The sequence below is a fragment of the Podarcis gaigeae genome, assembly GCF_964106915.1.
Source record: "Podarcis gaigeae genome assembly, chromosome: 2".
Taxonomy (NCBI): domain Eukaryota; kingdom Metazoa; phylum Chordata; class Lepidosauria; order Squamata; family Lacertidae; genus Podarcis; species Podarcis gaigeae.
Genome location: NC_139679.1, coordinates 68376294 through 68397812, shown reverse-complemented (window position 1 = coordinate 68397812; position 21519 = coordinate 68376294). Strand labels below are relative to the sequence as shown.

The following is a 21519-nucleotide window of genomic DNA, read 5'->3' as shown; positions in this document are numbered from 1 at the left end:
GATGTTAGACCTAGTCATTAACCCATATGTGACCTTCTATATTCAACTGTTTTCTAGACAGGGACAGAACAGTAACTCTAGCTGGCAATGTGAACCCTCCTGTATTTGTAATTATGATTTTGAGAGTGTAATGGCTGCACTAAATCCTCTCTCTTTTTGCTCTATAGCCGCTGTTGTGACAAGAAAAGCTGCGGCAACAGAAATGAGACTCCTTCAGATCCAGTGATAATTGACAGGTAAGGGCTGCTATCCTTTTCCTTGAATTTATTCGAGCTATTTGTGGTGTGTGTGGTAGTTGGTTTTCTTTTTGTGGGGTGGGGGGACGACGACTCCTCATTATAATGAAACACCTGCCTTGTGTTGCTAATGGGCAAAGAGTGATGTGCGTCCGTGGGCGTAATTTTGTCGTTCATAGGGAATTAGTGATGCTATAAGGTTTTGATTTCTGTGGAAAGGCCATATGGAATGTAACTGTGAGAGGAGGCTCTGTGGAGCGTTCTGGTGCTCGTCTCTGATTCATGCTCCTAAAGGGGGACATTTTTCTCTGCAACTTTCTGCGCCTCGATTCGCATGCTGTGCCTGGGAAGCTTCGGGAATATAAAATAATAATAGTTTGTGATTTATGAAATGTGGTTGGGTGCTTATAAATATTTAACTTTTTACTTTGAAAAATGTTTGAATCATTATCACTTTTTAGCTACAGTAGTTCCCTTGGATGCAATCTATCTAAATTGTAAGGTTTGTTTTATTTTATTTATGCATTAAGATATCTGAAAACTAAAGATTCCTCTGCCCCCCCTTTCTCAACAACCCCCCACCCCTGGATTCCAGCTTGTTTTCTTTGGCTTGAGTGCAATTTTGATTGTATTGTCAGTTGATTAATTCATTTTGCCTGTCTTAATTATTACGGTTTCTAAACCGATCCAAATTACTAATCTGACATGACCGAATAAATCACTGTAGAACAATAAATTCGCTGGAGTTGTTCTGTGCAATTTGCACTCGGCAGACTTGCAAATTAGGCAACGCTGTAGCCAAAGAGTCACTTTTACATTTTAATTATTGAAGCTCATCATACAGAAACATATGATAAACTGTTACGATGTCGCATTACTTTGTGAGAATTAAGTGACCACGCAAGGCTGATGCTGTCCATTATCAGTTAAGAGAAGGAGTACTATATCATTATGGTGTGGAACTCTTTCTCTTGCTTTGCTGCCTGAGTTTATGTTCGCAACCTTCAATTCATCCTCTTTGTTGGATTGCCGTGTGACGTCGGAGCAAGGTGGCATTCTGTTGCGCAGTGACTGGAAAGACATGATTGATAAGCCATTGTATTTATGTAGTTTTATGTCTTTTGAAACAAGAAGTTATGCTTTCATGGCAAATGTCTTTGCAAATTATTCCTGAGTTAGTTTACAGTACAGTAGCAGTGAATTTATATTGCATACTTGCATTGCTGAAGAGCGTTAGGTGAACACAGGAGAGCACAAAAGTAATTAATTAATGTGTCTGTTGTGTATTCAAGGTGTATTATAGTCTGATGGGGTGTTAAAGATAGCACTTGCAGTTGCATGGAAAATATATGTCTCCTACATGGTTCTCAACAACGAGATAGTTACTGAACGTAAAATGTGTGTGGTTCTACCTACATATAGATGTGCTGGCTGTGGTTCATCTTAGGAATAAAACCATTGGCACTGACTGCATTTTGGACTAGCATATTTCAGCTTAGTAAGCCAAGAGACGAACAAGCATTTTGCCCATGCGTGAAGATCCTGTGTTCCTCCCTTCATATTGCAAGAAGTCAGACTGCAAAATCTATAATTAACCACAACTTCTCATTTTGTCCAAGCTGAGGAAAAAATGGTTATAAGCTGTGGAGCAAGTGTGGGGTGCTAAAGTGACTTCAAACTGTGGTTTCATATTCTGGCATGTTTCAAAGCCATGGTTTCTTGGAAATGAATGATTGGCAAACTATGGTTAATTAGGTTTGCTGTTTTGCTTGTGTGGATAGGCAAAAGCTGTTCATCTCTTGACTTACTAAGCTGAAATCAGTCATCTGATCCAGGCACCCTCTTTTGCATATTGTTCCTCCTCTTAGTAGTTTTGGACAACTTGGGTCATACAGTACTTCACCAGCATTGCAGAACTTTGCGCTGGGGCAGATTAAAAGCTGAAATTTGGTTTGTGGAACTGGGCTCTATTAAACTTTGCCTCACCACACATTTTGAGTGTGAACTGGTTAATCTTTTAAAATTCTTCCCTCGGTTTTAAGTGGTGACTTTGATATGGAAGGTTGATATGACTGTGGTTTGAATAACATCTGATTTTGACCCGCTCCTTTGGGTTGCAGTGGCATAAGAAATTTGACTCAGCTGTGCTGTAATTAGCCTTCCCTGTGTTTTTGAAACAGGATTGAGTTACCTGGATCGCATTAGTGTGGCTTCTATTGTTGCCGCTTAGCATCTGTCCCAGTAGGGTACTTAAAACCTTTTTCTTGGCCAGGGCTAGTTCAAACAATTTAGGCAAAATAAAGTATGCGCTTTGTACAGCTAGTGGCTCTGGTGATGTTACTAGTGACATTTACCCTGTGCATATTATTTCCCCCTTGGCTTAGAAAAGCATGAAGCAATCTATATGAAGCCTGTGTTTTAAACAGAGTACTTTATAAATTGTTTTAACATTAAAAAGCTGTCATGAGCTGGAACATATGTTGAGTTGCACTCTGCTGTCACTCTGGTGTGCATAAAATTGTAAGCTATTATGCCAATTGATATGCAAAACCATATTTAGCTATTTTTTATTTGCAAGTGATCCTTCGCGGGACACATTTGGGGAGAGGCAGAGGGTTTGCAAAGATGTTCTCTGATGCCTAGCAGACTGCTCAGTCTTGCATTTGACCTGTATTATTAGAATGGGCACTTTAAATGCTACATTTAAGGAGGCAAGGATCACATTTAAATCATAGACATGTTTCCTTATGAGGATTACTACCTCTTTGCTATATCTGCAGAATACGGTTTTTCAAATGTCTGATCAAGAAGGATACTTACGATTTTTACACATACACTCTAAAGGATATTAGAGCATGTCTGGAAAATTTTGAGTGACAGTAGCCACATGTGAGTATTGACAATTCTGGACAATTGCGAATCTCTGAAAATTCAAAGATACACTGGTGAATATAGGCAGCTTAAAAGCAATTACATTTGTGTGTTATGAAAAGTGGGGATATATGACACATGTAAAACCTTTGTACCTACAGAGTTGTATAACATGCTCTTTTGCCTCCAATTATCATTTATATCCATTTATAATAGTCAGAATGAACTGGAGCCATTTAATCATAAATGTAGAGTGTTGGAACAGCCTCGGCAGATGCACTGGGAAATGACTTTGTATTTAGAGGAGCACGTTTTGATTGCGATCAAAATGACCTTAGGAAATTTTCTATACTCTAGAGATCTGTCTTCCCTCCATACTGTGGCATCAATCTATTTTTCTCATAGGCAGTTTGTATTACAGAGCAAAAGAAGTTGCTTTATACCAAGGCTTTATACCATTGGTTCATATAGCCCAGTATTGTATGGCTGGCTCCAGGCTGGAGGGGAACGTGGGCAAAGTGTCCCCTCTCTATCGTTACGCCTTATCACCTGGCTACAATGATAGCACTTCAAGGTAGCTGGGTTGCTGGATTTAGTTACCCTTTAAATTCCCCACAATTCCTCAGAGTGACAAAAAGTTGGGGGCATTGAGAGAAATTTAAGTGGTGGCTTGCTACAGTCACCTGGCGCTGCTCCAAATGCCACATCAGGTGGTGGTGGTGGGTAATTAAGGTTGGAGATGAGTAAGTACTGGGGTCCTGTCAGCTGCTCAAGGATGCCAGACACAGGCTATGAATACTGTTTACGTTGGTCCTTCCCAACCCTACCAGAGTTGCCAGGGCATTTGCTTTTACCACAGAGTACTGCTGCGTTATGGCCTCAGTGTGTTTTTGTTGCGCGCGCAACTTAGAGATGCTGTAAAATAATCTCCAACACAATCACACAGATTAAAATAAAAGGCCCAGGGCTGCTTTAAATGAAATCATTGAACTAGTGGGCTTTTTCCCCTCTCCTCCACTGCTGTGTGCCCCATAGCCTCCCAAACCTGCTCCAGAGGGCCAGGAAAACCCCCAGAACAGTGCAAGGGAGGAGGAGAGGAGATACTGTTTGGTTTGCACAAACAGAAAGGCTTTTACTGTACTACGCAAGAATCTCCTTAGCATTTCACTGAACGCAGCCCAGTATCCCCAATAAATGACATTTTAAAAGCCATTTGTTGCTTTGGCACAAGCTGTGCTGGTAACAGCTTTCCCCCATGCCCCAACTGGCCCTTCATGTGTTCCCTGTCCTGCTTAGTTCATTTTACAGCAGGATGATACAGTTTACATTGTACAGAAAGTATAGCAAATGAGATAGGGCGTAACATCTATTTTAAGGTTAATTATTATTTTTTAAGCGGAAGGTGCATGCATCCCCCTAAAAGCACCTGCAATTTCATGCAGATGTGGAGGGGACAAGTCTTTGGAGAAAGCGAGTGCAATGTAAAACAATTCAGGGTGCAACAATTTCTGTTACAAGCGACTCTGTGTGCATTCAGCCTAGTAGTAGCAAAAAAAATAAAATAAAAAATGAACCACTTCCTGTTATTACATTCTACATAGATTTAACATTCAAACGGTAACTCAAATTTGAATTTAAAAGCTTTGCTATAAAATTCCTGGGCAGGAATTGAATAAATTGTACTTTTATTGCCACAGTGGAGATTCCCATGTTCTAACCTTTTTTTCCATATAGCTATTCTAGTTCAATAAATAAAACCTCATTAGACTATTCCCATTTCAATGAGTTTATTAAATTTTACAGGAGTAATTAGCATAAGCTGTGCTAATTTTTCTGGAAGACTAATGAGAGAGCTTCCTAATTAGGTTTGCTTTGTAAGAATCTGAAAAGATGATAATGAAAAAAGTCACATAGGGTGCAATACTACAGGAAGGAAGAGTCTTATTATTTCTTGATTTGTGAAAGATGATTCTGTGTCTTGGCATGGCTTCAAACTTTTTTTTAAAAAGCCTCACACACATTTTTAAAAACCACCCAAACTGACCAGGACTGAAACAGATATTCTAGTGAGATTTCTCTGCTTGTCATTTAGTTTATCCCCGTCTCCCTTCACGGATTCAACAATTGAGCAATGGTTCTCTTGGCTAAGATAAACATGGAAAGTAATGTCTACTTCCAATGTATATGGCAGAATCACTCCAGCATAAACACTCATACCTAGTGCCCTGGATCCCCTTAAATACCTGTTGTTTGAGCATGTATGCATTCCAGTGGTAGGAGAAAAACATCCCAGATGTATGGTTATTAATGGCTCCAATTCTCAATAATGACTGGGGAGAGATGATTCCCCACTTCCCTGCCAAGAGTCAAAAGTGATATCGCAAGTGTGTCGTTGCTAACAGTGAATCATTACCTCTGGCAAATAAGGTTTTTCAGGTTTTTAAGACGTTTCAAAAACCTGCAAAACTTTTTTGATGGAAGATGATTGCAGGACAAAAGAAAACTATATGGGCTGCACCTCCAGCTTTCTTATAAATGACGGTCTCTAACCATAGCTGCTATTTTCTGTATCCCTGTTGAGAGCCAATGCCCAAGAATCTGAGACTATTTCCCTAAACTAATAAAATAATTTATTCCAGTGCCTAGTGTACACAGTTGCATCATGCAGAGACTCAGTATTAATTCTGATATCTGAAAGCAGCCACAGCGCTTAGCCACTGCCTCCAAGTTAGTTGTCTGATGCAGAGTTGTTACCTGGCTACTGTTTATATTAGCCATACTAGAGAGGTTTTGTTTTGATTTTGTTTTGGAGGGTTAGGCCTATACCCAATTTATCCATAATGAATAGGGCCATTTTTAAAGATAGCAACTCTAGGTATGTGATCAAGCAAATTCCCTTAAGCCAGGCAATTTCAGATGGTGTTTGTATGTTCCCAGTGTGCACTGGATTCCAGTGGAAAACATCTGCTCTCTATGCCCATAACACTCTGTACTGGGATATTTTCCCAGATTGCTCTGTGGGAGAGTAGCCAGCAAGCTGCTCCTTTGTGAGAGAGCTGTTGTGTGACCACTGCCTCTAGAGCTCTGAATTCCTCAGCAAAGCAGTCCAGTTTTGCCTGTAACTATCTATCTATCTTGCTGATGCCGTGCTAAGAGTCTGAAAATAGTTTCTTCTTAGCATTGATTCACACAAGTGGTGCAGAAGAGGAAAAGCTTGTTCCATGATGGCTTCCAGATGCTATCCATTGTGTGCATATATGATATTGTAGGTTGAGCTTAGCATGAATTCATTCTTTTTAAAAAAAAATATATTTGGCACTGCCTGCACATTACTAGCTGATGTGACCTGAACGTGCCCAAGCCTTTTCTGCAGCTGAAATGGTCATATGAATCCATCTTCTGTTCATACACTTGCATATCAGTCAAATACCTTAACACACTTATGCTCATGCCATAACCAGGATGACACCAGTGTGGGCAGAAGAAGGTTTATGATTCTGTGTGTGTGTGATGGGAGGATCCAAATAGACAAAGCTCAGATGTAGCTTGATGTAGTCTTGGTAGTTCACGTAACGATGAACAGGAAGTCTGGTGCAAGATTTTTAGACGCGTTAATTAACCAGCATGAACTGTACTGTGAACAAAGATCTCAGTGCAGCAATTTCTTGCAAGGACAGAGGTATGCTTGAAATGTCTCTTCCTGCAAGGGCTGCCTCATTGACTGCAAAAGTGGTAAAATTCTGCCCATGCATCCCTTTGAACATGCACGCAGAGATCTGAAGTAAATGGGGCGGTGTGCAGGTTCATAAGTTCTATGTGTGCATGACCATTATGTGTGAGTTGCTCTGTCATTAAGGTAGCCAATCTGGGGAACATTCAGCACTTTTGAGTTTCATTGGTTTCAGTGGGGAGAATCAAGCATGCGCTTCAATCTCTTTCTCTCATTGAATTTAATGAGACTCCAAAGCACTTAACCTTGCTTGGATTGTGCCTGATGTTTCTGTTGGGCTTAGGCCTGAGCTTTGCTTGGAAAAGTCAAGGACACACTACCTTCCAACAGGAAATACCTCCTTAAGAGTGACTATAGCTCTGCTCCCAGTGTTGATCCTTCTATTCCATCTGGAACAGCTGCAACTGAAATAACGATTGCCTTCCTGAAGGTGTCATTTTGGAGTTATTGGTCATTGCTCCAGTTCATCGTGCAAGTTACCTACAAACCTATATGTGGAAAGCACCATAGTATGTAGCGAAACGTATGCATTCCTCTCTATTTTAAGCACACAATGGCCCTGTGAGTAAGGCTATGTTAAGAAATAGTGATTGGTCATCTAAGGAGCTTTGTGGCTGGGTGAGAATTTGAATTCAGGTCTCCAGAAGTCACCCAAGGCAAGTGTTTAACACACAACACCACCTTGGCCTCTCTTCCCGCCTTTCTTCATAGTCCTCCTTGCACCGTGGCACACACTGCCTCAGTATAACAGGAGTGAGAGGGTTGGCACCACTCATTTGATGCAATGGTATTTTCCTAATCTGCTGATTAGTTGGGGGGAAAGAGCTTGCAAACGTCTTATTTGGCCCATGCCAAATGAGTGGTCCCTGCCACTTTCTTATTCCTGGAAAGTGGCTTGAAGATGATGGCGACAAGCTTCGCTTTTATTTCAGGGGCAAGTTCTGTGGAGAATATGTAGTGTACCTATATTCTTTTCAGTGTAAAAAAGCCCTTAAAGCATCTGGCTGAAAGGCGGGGCCTGATCCTGACAGGGTAGCCCAGAAAACACTGAGCACTCCCCACCCAACTTTGCAGGGGTGAGTACCTTAAAGGACCGGGCTTTTCTTTTGTTTCTCTTCACAAAACTTCAAATGTCCTATTCATAGCTATTGATTTCTTAATGCTAGCTGCTACTTCAAAGTGTGTGCAGGGGCAAAGAGGACAGAGGCGGCCCATAGGATTACCTGGGTCAACAGAACTAAGAATCTTTTATTCCATTTCATGTATTATTAAAAAGAGAGTTTTTTGGGGGGTGTAGATAGGTTCCCCCCCTCTTTTTTATGGATTGCGGGGGAGAGCAGAATGGAGAAAATCCAGAAATATCTAATCTCTGAATCATAGCTGTGGAGTAAATCTGATTTTGGGATCCCTTTGTTGTACTTGAAAAATGTGCCAAGGCCGTGGAAATACACGGGGTTCCAATATTAAGAAAAAGGTTGCTTTGATTAATTTGGGGTCTGGCTGTCTGCAGAGTGATGTGGAGTGGCCTTTTCTTGCTGAAGGATGATAGGACAGGTGACTTTTCAACCTTGATTGTAGAGCCACATTGTACAGAACCCTGGCTTCTCTGTAACAGTTATGCGGCTTCTTCGGAAATCATTAATTAAGAAGCAGCAACAAACATCTGTTATGCCAGCGAGTGACAGCCAATTGAAGTTTCCTTTCCTGAGTACTTGTGGTGGACCAGATCTACATTGCCCCTTTACACCTGATGTTGTACACCATGTGTACATGTGTGTGAACATGCTTTTGTGAAATACTGGGATACTGTCTGGTGAACTCCTAGAATTTCTTTGCAAACTTTAAATGTGTAAATGATTAATTTTTTTAATGAAACAATGCCAGAAAAGAGTATGTTCTTTTCTAGTGGAAGTTAGACCTGCAGTGGCTGTGTTTAGAGAAGAGAGGAGCTTAGTTGCATTGCAAAAACTCAGGTGGGAAGGTGTGGATAGACGAAGCTTTTACTGTACTTCCAGTTACTATCTTCTTTGAGAATCATTGATTCATTGGCACCAGCAGCTTAACCGAGCAACTCAATGGTTGCTTGGTGCCACCTCCAGGTTTTGAGGGGCTCTTAGGCTAGGTGGTCCCCTGCTCTGTCACATGTTTGCTTGCCTTCTTCCATCTGCACAACTACCTAGAGAGGGAGCATACAAATCAATATGGCTAACCTGATCCAAAACACCCACCCACCTCACTCACATACGAGAACAAAGATCACCACAGCCAATCACAAACAAACAATCACACCCTAGGCCAACCCCAACCTCTCTCGCCACCAAAGGAACACAAGTGAACAACACAAGCAACGCTGACACCAAACTCTACATACATTAAGCATAATAGAAACATCGCCACCCGACCCCACCCCCATCCATCTTCCCTCCCTCCACCACCTTTCTTTTTTCTTTCTTTCTTTTTTCTTCTCCCCCTAATGCCTCAACAAATGAAACAGATTTGTAAAAATGTTACATGGAAAAAAAAATACGAGGCATTACACTTACCTCTGTAAAACAAGAAAATCCTTAATAAAATATATATTTTTTAAAAAACTACCTAGAGAGGGAGTGTGCAGAATACTGCACAGTAGTGAGTGGCAGGGTAGGGTGATAGTGCTCACTTTACCTCCCACTTATTGTGTTGCTGATGTAAGTAGTAGACAGGCAGGTCAGCAGGGTGCAAACCAGCTGGAGGAAGCACCACCTTGGTGTGTTTGCGCTGCACAAACTTCTCCTCCTTCTCTACCTCCTGGTAAGCAGCAGTAACATGGGCAATGAGAGGTCAGGTGAGCACCGCTGCACTGTCCCATCACTTGCTACTGATGCTACTCCACCTATTTATTCTTACCACAGCTTGCATGCTTAGAGAAGGCAGATGAAGCGGAAGAGCAGCAGGGTCAGGAGGCTCTGGGCCATTCCCTGCTGCAGGGTGTGAAACTCAGCACAATGTGAACCAGTGATGTTAACCCCTGATGCTGCTGCCATCAAGTTTCAGCTGAAGAGCGGAGGGTCCATGGACTTATGAACCACCTAGGTCAAGCGGCAACCAGCGAGAGGAAAGGATCCTTTTCATATGATGCAGATGCTGCAGTGCTGGCCCTATAGCATCCAGCACCTGCACCACCAAGCGGTGGTGAAATTGCACAAGTACAACATGATGGCGCTGAAACCACATAAAGCAGTTCTTCCATCTCTCAGCTTCCATTTAGTGATTGCCTGGTGGCCAGTAAATGCACTAGAGCAGTGTTCCCCAACCTTGGGCCTCCAGCTGTTTTTGGACTACAACTCCCATCATCCCTCGCTAGCAAGACCAGTGGTCAAGGATGATGGGAATTGTAGTCCAAAAACAGCTGGAGGCCCAAGGTTGGGGAACACTGCACTAGAGTATAACTGCTAGAATGCACTGTGGTCATCAATACGTTCATATAATCCAGTAAAGCAAAAATCTATTTCATGCTGCTAATAAGATGGGTCAAATTACACTGTGATCTATAGATCCTACACAGAAGGTGGCAGATTTTTTAGAAAGGCATTTAATACAGCTTCAGAAAACAAGCAGCATGTGTCAAGAGCGTAGCATGCACTGAAATTTCTCTTTCTCTTTTAACATCCTAGCGTATTTCCTGTCATAAGAGTTCTGGAAAAGTACAGGGTGCGCTATACAATGTTGTCTCTGTGTCATTTTGGGAACTGTGCACAGGCAGTTGTGATCAGATATATTAAAGTATGAATGAAAAGTTTACTTCCAAAATTATAAAGGAGCATATTTTTAAGGTGGTTTCCCCCCCCCCCCCCATTAAAAAAAAGTCCTCTATCATTTGTGGCACTTTAAAATACTTGTGACACTTCTTTAGTATATGAAAATCTATATTCCAAATGAATGTGACATGTTTGATGCTGTTAATCTGCTCTGGGTATGAAGTAGGTCGTTAAAATGTGTTATTTCATTACCTTGAAATTATATCCTGGATGTTATTAAAGTGACCCAGATATAGACTTTCACAGCAGCCGTTGAAATGCTGTGAACAGTACTTTTTTGTCTTCAGTTCTTAGCTCCTGGAAAGGTGTAGGCAGATGAAGATAAATCTAGCACAGGCCATTTCTCTGGTTACAAACCTTTGTTCCAGTGCAAATAAAGGTTTTAGATATACAGGGTTCATTATAACAGAATTTTAATTGCTTTAATCTGGCAAAACTCCCTAGTCAGACAAGAACGTTTTTCCCCTCCCTTTTTTTTCTTTTAAGATATAATGGAAATACCTCTTCTTGGATTCTGCAGTTTGTGTATCCTTTCATGTTTTTTTTTTAAATCCCCTAGATTAGAATATCAACAAAGTTATTCTAGAGGTTGTTAAAGTTGTGTTTTTTTCGGATAGCCAGTTTTTCACATTCTGAATGCACTGCTCCTAAATACACTTTTGGACTGAAGGGAAAGTACTTTGCAAGTGGTGTGTGTGTGTGTGTGTGTGTGTGTGTGTGTGTGTGTGTGTGAGAGAGAGAGAGAGAGAGAGAGAGAGAGAGTATATGTTATAAAGAATAGCCATGTTATGACTTGAACTGACACTCTAGCAATCTATATTGCATTATAGCAGCACCAGGCATCTCCAGCGTGGCATTTTCCAACTATATCATTTAGCTAACTCTTGGAGACACAATAGTTTTGTATATATCTGTATGGAACAGTGTTGGCTAACACGCCTTTAATAAGAGATTGTCTTCTGCCCTGCCATATGCTAGGGGAGCAGCCACCCGCTCTGTGGGGCTTTTGATTCCTCTCAATAAGATTATTTCAAATACTCTAATCCCGAATCATTGACATGAATACAAAAGCCTAGTGACATCTAATAGATGCCTCTTAGCTTTGCTTTTTTCCTCTTGTTCCTTGCCTTTTTCTTCTTTTTTTACCTGACAAAAAGCTTACAGACACTTGGGCTCTGTCTCTCAGTAGCAGCATGGGGGGCTGCTCATGAAATATAAAGGAGGAAAAAGGACTGACATAGGGCTGATAAGCCACAGAGCAAAGGACCATAGATTAAAAGTAAATGCCAGTAAATCCTATCCTGTACACTCACTTGTTCTTTTATTGTTTTCTTTAACTCTTCCTGTGCTGGAGGGAAATGCAGGCTGAGACCAGTAAAGGGGAAGACAGGCGACAGAAGAAACTTAAGATTAGCTTGTTGCTCCCTTTCGTGTCAGTTTTGACACATTTCCTGGGGTCTGGCTGACACAAATGCAAGGTGGCTTTTAGTTGCTAAAGTCGCTCTGAAATTATATTTTCAGCCAGCATGTAAATTAACAGGTTGGTTAGAATATCTTATTATATACAGAACATTAAACAGATGATACCTTTCCTACTTGGCAGAAAACACAAGTACGACTATTTATTTATTTATTTATTTAAGCCATTTATATGCAATTTCCCCAAAAGATGTGTTTGAAGTGGCTTGCAACAATTATATAAAATCATTAATAAAGACATGTCAAACAAGCTTTTGCTAGTCTTTATTGTATTCTTCATTATATTCCTCTGTGGTAGTTACTGTTATTCCCAGGCTAAGGTATGACAACTTGTCTCAGGCCCGCAACACATTCTTTGGAGAAATGAGACCTGAACTCATATCCACATTTAATTCTCTATCCACTGAACTACTCATCCCAGATAAATCGAGAATAAAATAAACTTCATGGGCAGGCTTCAGCTAACAAACCCCATCAGCGGAAGCCCTGCACAAGGGCTTCTGCTAACTCAATGGGGCTTTCCCCGTCCCCCCAGAATTGGTAATAGCATAATGCTGACCTCAGCCTCATGTTTTATATTTCTATAAAAATATAGAAAAATATATATGAAACAGTTCCAAGGTTAAGAAAAAAACACCAAAAACCCTATTAACCATCTTTGGACATAAAACAATGTGTTGAACTCAGACTTTGTGATGCTTACAGCAGACCCACTGAAACCTTTGGAATTTAAGTTTTGACTTATTTTTGTCCCACTGATTTCAGTGATTTCAGCCATTATTAAGCATGGCTAAGCCAGGATCTAACTCTGTGCTGCTGGGACTTATAGGGTATGCTCATATTAGTGGCTTAAAATGCAACAGGATCATTTCTGCTTCCCTGAATTTGCATGGTGTTGCCATAATAATAATAATAATAATAATAATTTTATTGTCATTGCCCCCTCTCGGGGACCACGAAATTACTTGGCTGCTCCATCCACCCAGATAGGGCACTCCACACAAAATCAAAACAACTATAGAAACACTAGTTAAAACAATACAGTATAATACAGCAAGGAAGATTAGATGACTTTCAAAGTCCAGGCTTCCCATTTAGGGCCGAGATCGCTCTGGAGAAGAAGCTGTTCTTAAGATGGCTCGTTCTTGTCTTCATCGTCCTGTATCTCCGTCCCGACGGCAGGAGCTCGAAGAGACAGTGACCAGGATACGATGGATCTTTTACTATGTCCAGTGCCTTCCTATGGCACCTTGTGGCATAAATCTGCTCTAAGGTGGAGAGTGGGCAGCCAACAATGCTCTCTGCTGCCTTAACAACTCTGCACAACCCCATCCTGTCCTGGGTAGTACAGCTTCCGTACCACACACATAAGCCATAAGTGAGCACGCTCTCAATGGCACAGTGATAGAAGGCAAGCAGCAGTTTCTATGAAGGGCTGTGTGTGTGAGAGAGACAGAGAGAGAGAGAGAGAGAGAGAGGTATCTTCACCTATACGCATGACCTTTTTGGTTTCCTTGCTCCCACAAGCCCCACTCCAATTCATGAAGTTGTCAGCTGCACGCACAAATATTCACATTACCACTTACTCCGTGCCCAAATTTCTAGTCTGATAGATGCTGGTTGGAGGAAAAAATGCCTCAAACGAGAAACATGCCACTATGGATTATGGCTAATGTGAACGTGGCCACTTACACTGGATGTGGTGTAAGCGGCTATGTGAACACTTGCTAGGCAGCAAACTCCACAGAACAAAGGAGAATTTACTTCCAAGTAAATATATATAGGATTCTGCTGTCAACCCTAAATCAGAGACGCAAATATATTATTTGATACGATTAACATTTGTTGTCTGTCATTAGGCCTGAATGTACATTTTCAAATGTTCACAAAATATTTTGTTCTACACAAAGGGACTAAATACTTCTCTCCAAATACTGCCATGTTCACATTCAACAGAGTCAAGCCTTATTTGATCTCACCTAATAATCCTCCTATGGGGCCAAGAGGAAGCACTTCCCCCAAATACTTTCGGACTGATTCTTTGCTGTCAGAAGCTGTTACTGGGGAAAAGAAAAAACCCTAAAACTATTAGCACAGACTAAATTCCCTACTGTAATTGGTTATGAAGGTGGCAAAGCCTGTCAAATCATGATGATATCTGGATTTCTCTCTCTCTCTCTCTCTCTCTCTCTCTCTCTCTCTCTCTCTCTGTCTCACTTGCATCAGATTACAGTTAAAAACTTTAATGATTTTGAAGTAACCATCTGTATTCAAAATGTGGATTGTCGTTCAGTTTCAAACAGGTCTAACTCCAGAGTCAAAGTTCTATCTACCTCTGTGATCTCTATGAAATTAACCTTTCAGTTAGATTTTTTGGCATCTGTCTAACAGCATATCCATTGGCTGACATCCCAGATGTTAAGTTTCTCTAAGTGGATGTTAAAGAACATTTTACCTAGCTCAAATTTGGTAGAAGAGTGACAAGAGCAAGGAATAAATGTTTCATATAATCACTGCAGAGTTCTTTCCAAGAAGTGGATTAGCAAATTTCAGTGTCATACAAGGATTTTTTCCAGTGTTTCCCGGTATAGTCTACTTCAGATCTTTAAGATCTATGCTTAGGGCTCAGACATGTGTTTACAAATGTTCATGCTCAGAACAGATATTCCTTCCATCTTTGCAGTGATATAAGAACAGGGTTTTATATCAAGAGATGTTCAGCTTTCATGTCCCTTTCTAGCCTTAATATGGTCTTCCTTAGTAAGAATCAATGATTTTATTTTATTGATCTTGTCTGTTTTGGTTAGGACAGAATACAAAAACTTACGGTTTTTTGCATGTATAGAAGCCTCTTGGAGATGTGTTCTCAAGCAACTCACCTTTTGCCCCAAATATAGACATATCACTTAACATTTGTGTCTCCAGCATCCGTACAGTTGGTTTCTTAAGCTGAATTTGCACCCCTTGTTATCTAGCATACTGACTCTCAATTGTGTCCGACCTATCTAGTGGCGACCCCTCTTCCCAGCTGAAGCAAATTGAAGGGTATAAAGGTCATGACCCCTGACCCCTGTTTGTGACACCCTCTTTCGATATACCCTTCCAGACTGAGAACTCCAGAGTAACTCCATAGACTTTGCTTGTTTATCAATGAAGTTGCTTAGGGTTTGATGCCAGGGAATGAATGAATGACTCTGTGTTCTGTGGCTCCTCAATTAATGGAGCATTATTGTGTGTATGTGTGTGTTTGTATAGGAAGGGAGGTGGGAGAAAGAGGAGCAAATAGCTGTCTATTTCCATTTCACACACTAGCCAGTGCTTTGGTCTGAGCTGAGATTGCCAACTTCCCCCTACCCTACAGGTTCTTGTGCCTTTAATAGTTATACGTTACGCAGGAAACAACACGTAAAATGTTATCTTGGCATGGACATTCAGCAATAAGGCAAGTCTTTCCTGCCAATTTCATCCTGTTATGCAGATGTTAAAGACTCAAGAACTTTGCCAGAAAGCAAGTTGGCAACCTTATCCTGATCGAACCGGGATATATGGAATGGCAGAAAGAGGTATTTCCAGAGGTGCACCTTTTGCAGAAGGAACAACAAAGAGTCTTGTGGCAACTTAAAAGCTAACACATTTATTATGGCCTAAGTTTTCAGTCCAGTTCATCAAATGCATACCGTGTTATCCTGAGCCATAGATATATAGAGACATGACTGCAGCTTCAGAGGCAGGGATTATAAACAGTAAGGTCATAAGGAAGTATAATTAATGTACCTGATATGGTCAGCATGCAATCTAATGGCTTGACCCAGTTCTAAAATGCTTTTAGTCACTGTCCCACCAAGATCTATGTGGCTAATTTCATCTTCACAGATGGAGACCCATCACTCCACATGACCCATTCATAGAACTTCAAAGTGTCTGGGGCAAAGAGCAGTCTGATCAGTGTGTCAGTTAGATTGTATGGTTTCTTGCTGTGAGTTGGTTTCTCACCAGGGGCCCTGCTTTCTGCAGTTTTCCAAGTTGTGTGGTCAAGTCTCGGTGTGTACAATCTGCACATCATCATCCTCATCCTCATCATTTTATTTGTATGCCTTCTTTCCATGGTTAAAACCATGCTCAAGGCAGCTTACCGCATGACAAGATTTATATAATTGCAAACATAACAAAAGTCACAAACAATAAATGAAGCACATCAAAAAGTACACAAACTAATTGGAACATAAATCATAAGCATAAGCACTGTAAACAGAATCTAGCTGAAAGTGCATATGTCAGAGCAGGATCCGCTGGTGTGTTCCTATTCTACACACATCTACTCTGCAGACTTTGACCCCCTAAAAAGATCTCATGAAATCATTCAGATGCAGGGCTCTTGAGAACAGCATTCTTCTCTTCCTAAGACATGTTCAGCTACTCACTGGGAAAACAGAAGTCTCAGACTTTCTTATCTACACTCAAAACCATGTCCTTCCTCCCCAGCCTGGTGAACATATGAAGCTGCCTTATAGTGAGTGAGACCACTGGCTCATCTAACCAACTGCCCTGGCCAGCAGTGGCTGTCCAGGTTTTTTCTCAGCTCTATCTGGCTATGCCCAGCATTGAACCTGGGACCTTCTGATTGCACAGTGGGTGCTCTGCCACTGAACTATGGCCCTTCCCTTGACTATCAGAACTTAATATTGAATGGGCATCAGCCTTAAAATACCTGGGAGCTGCTAAATGCTTCTTCAGTAAGGTGCTTACATACTTGGTCAAGCAATGTTAGCTGCCTTCATCTATTTAGCACAGTCCCACTAAGGCAGGCCTCTGCTTCACTGTGAATCTTAGGCTGCCCAGCTCCATGTTTCTGCTTTTTGCCCAGTTGGCTACACAGGGAAAGTCTGCCAAGGAGATTCAGTCTGCAAGCAAGACAGTCATGTAGCTAGCAACAGTTATTTGAAATGTACAGCTTTGACATTAAGAAAATGAGCAATCCATGCTAAAGGAAAAAAAACCTAGCCCCAAACATACAGTGCTAGATGAGACTTGCTTTACATTATTGGGGGGTGGTAGATGTGTCTGGTTTGAAAGTATTTCAATGCTGTGCTACTAATACACTTAGGATTATTTTGGTTCATATAATACCAGAGTATTATTGCTAATACCCATACATTCAAGCTTCACGGTTCTGCAAAGATAAACACTCCTAAATTAAGTTGCACTTGATCCAATTAGCCCTTAAATATTAAGCAGCCTGATCCTATGTATGTTTATGCAGAAAGGAACTGCTAGTTTCACTGAGACATACCATAATAAGGGGATCTAAGGTCACAGCCGTAGTCACTGTGATATTTTCTCCTTTCGTTATTGCTAAACCCATGCAGGCTATATATAGCTCTTTTGTGTTATTTCCATTTTATAGTGAACACAATGTTTTACGGTGACTATAACATATCTTAGCAAGTGTCTCTCAGATATTGCTCTCGGAGAAATATGTGAGGGTGCCTTTCCCCAATTTCCCGGTGGCAACACAGTTCCTTCCCATTAGTCTGTCAAGAGTGAGACAAGTTCCAAAGAGCCATGCCTCAGAAGAAGAAAACAACAATTGTTTCCTGGGATGGGAAGCTTCCCCTCCTTCTGCCTACCTTCCTTCCAGGCAGGTTTTGTTAGCTGCTGCAGCCGCCTCCTCGGTTATTGAGGGGTTAATGAATTGGAGCCTGCTCCCGGCAATCCCATCATGTGCCTGGTTGACTCTGAAAGAAGGTCTTGCCGTAGCCTACAGGGCATCCTTTCCCAGCTTTCTCTGAGGCCACCTGGGCAGATGAGATCCTGCACAATCTGTCCTTAGGACACAAAATCTAATCAGGCGCAGCCTTCTCTAGTCTCAGTGACCTGCCTGCTTAAGGAGGGAAGAAGAAACAGGGGCAGGGAGGGAGCTGATCACTGATAGGCTACATCGTTTCTGGCTTTAGGGAGCTCCTGTATCTCCCACAAGGGAGGAAGTCTCCCCTCCCCCTCCCATTCATTTTCAAGATAAGGTGTCATTCATGGGAGCATTGTGCTGAACTAATCAGGTTAATTGAGGAGCCCTGAATAGTACTCATTTAGTTGATCTCTTTTTCCTGTTAGAGACAGATAGTGCCGTCAGAGATGGCACATGCTTTACATTTTCTTGCACTTCGCGTCCCTCCTGTGCCGACTCCAGAATGGCAAATATAAATGGGTTAATATGCAAACTTTGGTGACTGAATGAATAAGGTCTGCATGTATGTACTGTACGTGTTAAAAGGACTGGCATTATATGGGTCTGTAATGCACACTTGTGCATGCAAACCTGTACAGCATATTCCTTACAACAGAAATCCAGAACATATTCTTGCCAGGATTACGGATTCTTGTATACATAATGCCATCTATTTCTTGGCTTCAAAACTGCTGTTTTACTTAAAAGTAAGAGCTGTTTGACCGTGGAATAGACTCCCATGAGAGGTGGTGGAGATGGCCAACTGTCATATATGATGTAGCTGTACAGTTTTATGACTGTATGCTCAGCAAAGTTACACCAACAAGGTATTATTTGAAAACCCCAGGCACTGATAACTTGGCTTGTTTTATTTTTTAAAAATGTTGTTCATGGTTCTGAAATTCAAATCTCTTGATTGTGCTGCCTGGTCATTTTTTATTTTCACAATAGGCTTTGATGTGATATAGCAGTTAATATATGGCAAAGTTACTCACTTTGTAGACCCAGAGTGAAAGGCTGTTTATTGATGAGCAGGCTAAGACACTACACAGGAAAATGAAAGTAACAAGAACAAGCTAAGGGGGTGGAGTCTTATCTCCAACCCATAATAACTGGAGACAACGTTTAACTCCATGATTTCCCGTTGCTACAGTAGTTTCTTTTTCTCTCTTCCTTCCTGCCTTGCATTACTCAGCTTTCCATTGAAGATGCTCTTGTTTAGGCAGATCCACTGTGATGGCTGGGGACAGGCCAAAGTCATCACGAAAACTTAGACGGTCTAGGGGGAACATTTATGGGGGGGGGGGGGGAAATACAGTTCATTGTATCTGTAATAATTTCACAAGCATCCAGTAAAAAATGGAAAACTATTAGAACCAAGGTTCTTGCCTGGACATTAAAAAACCCCATTGCTAAGTATTTACTTATATACAGTATTTATATATGGCTTTTTAGGTAGATCTCATAAAATGGTTTGCATAATATAATTACTTCTTCTCTCCCTCCCCCTTGGAGCAAGGTGGTCCTTCAAATGTCTCTTTGGTGGCAGTTGGGGGGGAAGGAGAGGCCACTAAAAACCCTGATAGTCAGCTCAGTTAGAGCATGTTGCTGATAACGCCAAGGTCACGAGTTTGATCCCCATATGGGCCACACCTGCATTGCAAGGCATTGAACTAGATGATCTTCAGGGTGCTTTCCAACTCTAGAATTATTTTCTATGATTCTATTTACCAGAAAAGAACATGAAAATAAACTGAAGCAACTTACTTGCCCCTAAAGGACCAGTCAAAATAACTATACAGGTCTGCAAGGGAGAACTTCACATACTACGTGGCTGAATTCTGCCCTGGGGACCCAGTGTGGCACTCTGGCTAGAGAGCGCTAGCCTACCCTTCAGAGTGAGAGACCCAGGTTCAAATACCCCCTCCGCTTCATTGTGTGGCTTTGGGCAAATTAAATTCAGGCAATCAGATGCAAAAGAGGACAGCACTCCTGCGCCTTTAATAGTGATGTGTAACAATGAGTAGTAGTTTCAGCAGCTGTAACTTGCATGCAGCTTGCATGAAATTCCCTCATGACTTCTCTCTTCTACATCACTATGACAGGTGCAGGAGGCTTGTCCTCTGGTGTATCTGCACCTCCACCATAGGAACTTATGTCTTCTCACAGGGGAGGCCAGGGGCAGATTTTGATACAATGGCACCCTGAGCTAGGCCATTTTTTTGCCCCTGTCCTTGCCGAGCTTTGAGGAGGAGATGCATGGGCCCTGGTAGGGTCTAGCCCCTTCTGTCATTCTTAGCGATATCTATCCCAGGTGAGGCCTTGGCCGCCCTCCCTTCCATACTCCAGATATCGGCTAAATTGTATCCCTTTATTAATTTCTAACATTCATTAACTCTAGCAGTCAGGGGGGCCCTTGCACCCCCAAACTCTGTTACCCCAGATGTGTAACCAGTGGCGTAGCATGGGGGTGGGGGGGGGGGCGGCCGCACCAGGCGCAACATCTGGGGGTTAGGGTTAGGGGGCGCAAATCCACGGGTTAGGGGGCGCAAATTACTTGCCTTGCCCCGGGTGCTGACAACCCACGCTACGCCACTGTGTGTAACAATACTCACCTTTTCATCAGTTAGGGATGCAGTATAAAGACCCATTAATACTTTGCTAGGCGAATGCATGGTTCTGAAGTGATCAGGAATAAGGAAATGATTTCAGCTCTCGCTTGTTGTCGTTCTCTATAGTCTTTGAAGTGCAGCTTAGAAAACATATGCAGAGAGGCACACAGGCACTGACTTTACAGAGTTGTCTTCCTTCAAGTCCACCCGTTAGGGCTTCCCTGCTTAATCTATCAGAGTGCTCTTTCCCTGAAGATTCTCTGCCCAATTTAGGTGCAGCCAGCCCATAGCCTTCACTATAATCTTCCTACTAACTGCAACCCACAGTTTCTGCTTTGCAAATGTTATACCCATTAGAGTAAAGGTGAAAAGAGTTCAGGGAGAAATGAATGCTATATAGAACCAGCAGAGATTTGTGTGTGTGTTTCTCAAACATTTGAATGTTTAATGCTTAAAGGGGGGGGGGGAGTTTCTCTGTCATCTTTCAACCTCTCATTCTTTGAAAGTTTCAGGAATGACTTCATTTATATCCACAATCAAATTCCTGCCTCCGAAGGGCATGTAGTTGTGAATTGCCCAGCTTATTATTTTTTTTAGCACTTGGCAATAGGGAAAACTGGTTGGTTCAAAATGAGAACCAGCTGGGTTCTCATAGCTATCATTTAGGGCGTGGAGGGGGGGGGGGGAGAAGCCACTTTGCACACAAAAACCAAAGCTCAGGTTTGTCATTAACTAAAACCCTAAATAGGCAGTGTTTGGTTTACCGCACTTCAGAATACAATGCCAGGAACCATTCTGTCAATCTAATTAATGTGCATCGTTAATGTTGCTCCTGCCAGACTTTAATTCAAGACTAACCGCTATCTAGATTTCGTTGTTATAAAGCTTTTCCACCAGGAGGTGTTTTCCTTCTCTTCCCCCTCCCTTCCCTCCCCGGCAATGTAGACATTAAAATGGAATATACCGAATGAATACTGTACCTGTCATGCAACATGCAGATAAAAGAAAAGCTGCTGAAACAGGTTAATACCATGCATGGAAAGGTATCTCTCTGGTTTCCCCCCTTTTT

The 21519-nt window shown here is 41.7% G+C and overlaps 1 protein-coding gene across 8 annotated transcripts in view; it reads left to right on the top strand.

The window, feature by feature from the left end:
* Window positions 1-21519, top strand: part of EBF1 (EBF transcription factor 1) — a 378896-nt gene that overhangs the window by 30170 nt on the left and 327207 nt on the right. For all 8 annotated transcript variants that reach the window (XM_083726224.1, XM_083726220.1, XM_083726223.1 and 5 more), the window contains exon 6: window positions 168-236. In XM_083726224.1, the coding sequence (XP_083582350.1) occupies window positions 168-236 (69 nt within the window). The remainder of the gene's footprint in view (window positions 1-167; window positions 237-21519) is intronic.